Source organism: Hordeum vulgare, chromosome 2H, assembly GCF_904849725.1.
Source record: "Hordeum vulgare subsp. vulgare chromosome 2H, MorexV3_pseudomolecules_assembly, whole genome shotgun sequence".
Taxonomy (NCBI): Eukaryota; Viridiplantae; Streptophyta; class Magnoliopsida; order Poales; family Poaceae; genus Hordeum; species Hordeum vulgare.
In genome coordinates, this window is record NC_058519.1 from 556600875 (window position 1) to 556605754 (window position 4880).

Consider the following 4880-nt stretch of genomic DNA (forward strand, 5'->3'; position numbering starts at 1 on the left):
GAAAACATAAAATGTTTGTGAATTCAAAAAATGCTCGGGATTTTTGCAAAAATATTCGCATATTCAGAAAAATGTTCATAATTTGGAGAACAATGTTGGTGAAAACAATAAAGTCCATGATTCTCAAAAAAAAGTTTATGTATTATTTTTCGATGGCAATTGAAAAAAAGTTTGCTAATTCAAAAAATGGTCATGCATTTTAAAAATGTCCTAAAATTTTAAAGACATAATATGACCAGCATCATTAGTGATTTGAATTGTTTTTCTCCCGTCGCAACGCATGAACCCTTTTGCTATTGATTAAAAAGCGTACAACTTTATTCTCTTAACTTCGTATCAGTTCCCTCTTATTTCATAGACATACATTAGGTAATTCATCAATCTGATCGTACTCATGAAGACGACAATGTTGCACCTCTAGTGCTGCTTCTCGTGGGCTTTCCTCCTTTGCTGGGCGACGAACTCGAACAGGCTACCATCGAAGCAACGGCGAACAGCTTCTCTGGAGACGAAGCCCTCCTCGTCCTTGGCAAGCACGTACAACAGTATCCACTCTCCCTTGCTCACTAACCTGAACACGCATCAGTTCACATCTAAAAATAAGAAGAATAAAAAGAGTGGAACAGCGTCTTCAGTTGAGGAATCTTTTGCCTCCGTTTAAGGAGAAAATAGCGAGTGCAGATGGAACAGAAATGGGAGTTCCTAAGTGCTCACCATCCAAAGAAATCGTACTGCAGCCGGTTGCCTTCAGTCATCCTCCAGATGTCGCCGAAGCTGAGCTTGTCCGGCGCCGTGCGGGCATACTTGCTGAAGATGCTCTCGAAATTTACCGGCATGAACCTATATTTCTTTCACAGTCGTAATTAACGTACAATTCCTCTTTTAGAACTGAAATATGGTGCAACAACGTTTTGAACTACTCCCTCCGTCCCAAAATTCTTGTCTTAAATTTATCTAGATTTGAATGTATCTAAATACTAAAACGTGACTAGATACATATCTAATTAAATCTAAGACAAAAAATTTGGGACTGAGGGAGTACTAGTAAGCAAGTTTGGAGTGTGGGTTAATCACCTTCCCTCCGTGTCGTAAGTGGAGGAGTCGCTGCCATGCTTATCCCTGTGGATGTTCTTGATGTGTATGGGGAACAAGGGAGATGGTATCCAGCTCTGTGTACACCAAATCATGAAAAGCAAAGATGAATAAGAGGTCGGTGAAATTTTTAAAGAACAAAAATGATGCCCGATCTGTAAACTTTTATAAGATGTTTTAGGCCCTTTGTACTTACAGGTAGAGTTGGGAAGCTCAGACCGATATTTATGCCAATTGCCGCTATAAAACACAGGACCATGTTGAAGCCCAGCGACCGCATTCCTAGAATTCGTGCAGACCTCCATAAGCTACACATATCCAGTTAAACCATCAACGGGTAAGTGCACATGGTGATGGTACGCATGCGTCGTTACCTCTGTAAGTCTCCCAGGGATAAACGATGCCGTCGCCGTCCAGGTCGAAGAAGGACACATGCTGCTGCAGCACGCTCTTGTGCCCGTGCTCGTGCCCGTCCCCGCTCTCTCCTTCAGGATGGTACACATCGGGCACGACCAGAGCTCGAGCCAAGTCTGCATCACATGGATCCATGCCCTGTTGGTTATGCTTTCTGTCTTGCTGGTGAAACCAGTGCAGAACGCACGTACGGACGGAAGAAACGGGGCAGGCACTCACAGGGTTTTGGAACGTGGGTCTCCAGGTCTGCCCGGACCGGCCGCTCGGCCGTCACCGGCGCGGCCTCCGCCACCGTCGACATTGCATCGCTGGGCGCCTTGGCTTCCTCCGCCATGACCCACTCTGCGCGTGCGTACCACACTTTGCTGCTCAATCTCGCGAGTCGAGATCGAAGGTGGCAAATCCTCCGCGCGGCCTGCACTTCTTGTATAGACGCCAAGGAAGGAGAAGCACCCACGGTGCGAGCGTGTGAAGGGAGCGAGAAGTGAAAGGTGTGTACGATTGTCATAGCAGTGAGGTGTCACCTTATGATTTGGCACCGAGAACCTTCCCCGTGGCGGCTTGTGCAGCGAGATCGCTCTCAGGATCCGTTGTCCGTCCATGTCATATCATTGTCCATTGAACCATACGGTCCCATCTCCGTCGTGCTGTGCCACATATAGTTTGCGGTTAATCTGCTTGATACGGAAACGTTAAGCGCCTCTGGTTTTCGCCCGCGTGCGCTTTGTAAACATTTGTGTTTTCTTTTTCGGAACTAGGACATGACCTGTGCGTTGCAACGGGACAAAGAAAGATTACTTCCTCTGTCTCATAATATAAAAATGGGATGAAGTAGAATCACGCACTCTTTCTCATTCCTTCCTCTAGCAGATCCTTATCTATGATTTTTGTGGACATGTAGAAATAGAACATTAGGTCAAGTGGTGTATATTAGTCTACTACACTTATTTTAGCTGCCAGTTTCTTGGAAGATTATTGAAAAAAAGGTTTTCTTACGAATGGCAATTTTATTTTGATCTTATTTAGAATTTATAAGATAGAGTTGTCATATTTGTTTGCATGTTTGCCTATTAAAATTATATTTATAATGGAGCGAAATATCTTAGTTATCTAAACATCTTAATAACCTCGACGAGCCAAAACAATCACGTAGATATTTTAGCTTACAAGCGATTTTGTTATATCTGATATTCATTAAAGACAATGTATCCACCGAACAGGCTTCTTCCCACGGGCTCTGGGCTCCCTCCAGCCATCTCGGCTGACTCCCTTTCCGATGCGACGACGACAGCTTCGTCCCGTCGGCATAGGTGGCCATATCTCTCTCCCTTTCCGATGTGACGACGACCATGGGTTGCGCCTAGCAGCAGCTTCGTCCGCCGGCGACATCCCTTTGCTGTCCGCGCCGGACTGCCCCCGCCTCTGGCCGGGAGCGACATATTTTTGACTTCATTTGCCTTTCGCATTTGCCTTTTGCATCGGACAGGCCTCCCTCTTCCGGTTTCCTTCTCTTCCTTGTACAATTCCCCTTCCTTCTCGTTATGTGTTTGTTGGGCTAGTTGTTGATATTACAGATAATTTTCGTAGGTATATAAATTGGTAGGATTTCATGTAAGTAATCGAGGTGGGATTATTGTGAGGACGCGTGCGAAACTGGGTAAGGTAAAAAATGTGTTTTTTAACTTATAAAAGGAATGTGGGTTGATTGTCAAGAAACAGAGGGGCCTTTTTGCAAAAACGTCGATGACGTACGGCAGAAGCGATTGGCGATTTATTATTAGGGAGAGATTAGATGTGCTTTTGTAAATGGAAGTTTTTCTGGTTCTTTGTTACTCTTTGTCTATCTTTTTTTTTCCTTTTCTTTGAAACGGGACGTTTTATTACTTAAAAGATTTAAGCATTACATCCGGCCTCTGCATAGTTAAAATGCACACAGACAAACAATGTCCTCTCCCTTTAAAACGAAAAATAAAAAGGCGGAATACAATGAAACATGTAGAATCTGTATAATGCCTAAAGCGGAGGGGGGCGCAGTCCTAAGATCATGCCGCCACCCATGTTGGATAAAAGTATCCCTCGTCGTATCCTCCAATCATGTACACACCTCCGTAAACAGGTCTCGATTCTCCACCGTTGTAGAGAGGACCATAAACGAAGAGTCCCAATACATCTGTAGATAACCTGCATAAGAGAATTACTTTTATCGTTAAAAACATTATCATTTCTACATAGCCAAAGCGACCAAATAACGGCAAGCGCTCCCACCCTGAGAAGAGTTCTAAACCTGTGATCAACCTCATGTAGCCAATTACCAAATACATTAGAAAAGTTTGAAGGATACAAACCAGAAGCTATTTGGATGACTGACCATATAGAATGAGCAAATTTGCAATGGAAGAATAAATGTTTTATTGTCTCATCATGGTGACAAAAAACACACTGCGGATTTCCATGCCAATTCCTCTTCATAAGATTATCCTTAGTAAGAATGACTCCGCCACAAAGATAGCATGCAAAGATTTTATTCTTAAGTGGTATCTTCATCTTCCAGATCTTCTTGTTATTATCAACTAGCACATCAAGTTGGATTAACACTTTATACATAGACTCCACCGAGAATTGACCATTCTCATGTAGGATCCATCAAAAAACATCGGACCCATATGCCAATTGACTCTCTGTCTATCTATATCTAGTACTCATTGTGTAAACAAATATAAGACGTTTTAGTTCATTAATTTGTTGATCTAAAACGTCTTGTATTTTTATAGCGGGAGTAGAGTGTGAATTGCAAAAAAGCACCACATTTGGGGCATCGATTGCAGAGAACCACGAGGTGACTAATCATTTGCAAAAAACATCGTGTATTCAGTAAACATTTTGCAGTATGCACTGATTGGACGATTTGCTGATTTTGACCATTTTTTCGACAGTTGGGGCCCGTTTTCACCCTACGTGGCCTAACGGCTGGGCAACGGCGTCGTCAGGTGGAAATCACTTGGCCGCCTCTTGTCGGACAGACCGACCGACCGCGTTACGCCACTCCACACTCCTCTCCCTCGGGCTCCCTTAATGGCGAAACCTGGCGACGCCCGCGGCGGAGGCACTTCCGCTGGCGATGCTCCAGGCGGTGGTGATGGAGATCCACCAGAGTTCTGCAGGATCTCGAATCCTTCGGCGGTGTGGTGTAAGACATCCATCCTCTCTCCCTCCATTCTCTTTTCCCCGATTTGATTTCTAGGGCTAGGAATTAATTGTTCAAGAGTTGTTGGTATTAGGTTTACTGAATGTTTAACACTGGTTTTAACTAAATATAGGTTGGATGATGAAGAATGGGAAGCGAGGTTCCATTTCTTGGACAGAGATAATTTGGA

The 4880-nt window shown here is 43.9% G+C and overlaps 1 protein-coding gene across 2 annotated transcripts; it reads right to left on the bottom strand.

Moving 5' to 3' along the window:
• Nucleotides 1-255: 255 nt before the first annotated feature.
• On the bottom strand, nt 256-1993 carry LOC123430519 (peroxygenase-like). Of its 2 annotated transcripts, none has more exons than XM_045114385.1 (6): nt 1726-1993; nt 1467-1622; nt 1289-1374; nt 1075-1169; nt 715-840; nt 256-571 (listed from the first exon to the last, which is right to left on the bottom strand). In XM_045114385.1, exons 1-6 carry the CDS (start codon nt 1838-1840, stop codon nt 418-420), a joined length of 732 nt encoding a protein of 243 aa, XP_044970320.1. In that variant the 5' UTR covers nt 1841-1993; the 3' UTR covers nt 256-417. The 2 variants fall into 2 exon arrangements, with proteins under 2 accessions (XP_044970320.1, XP_044970321.1); XM_045114386.1 differs by having other exon boundaries at nt 502-593.
• Nucleotides 1994-4880: the final 2887 nt, after the last annotated feature.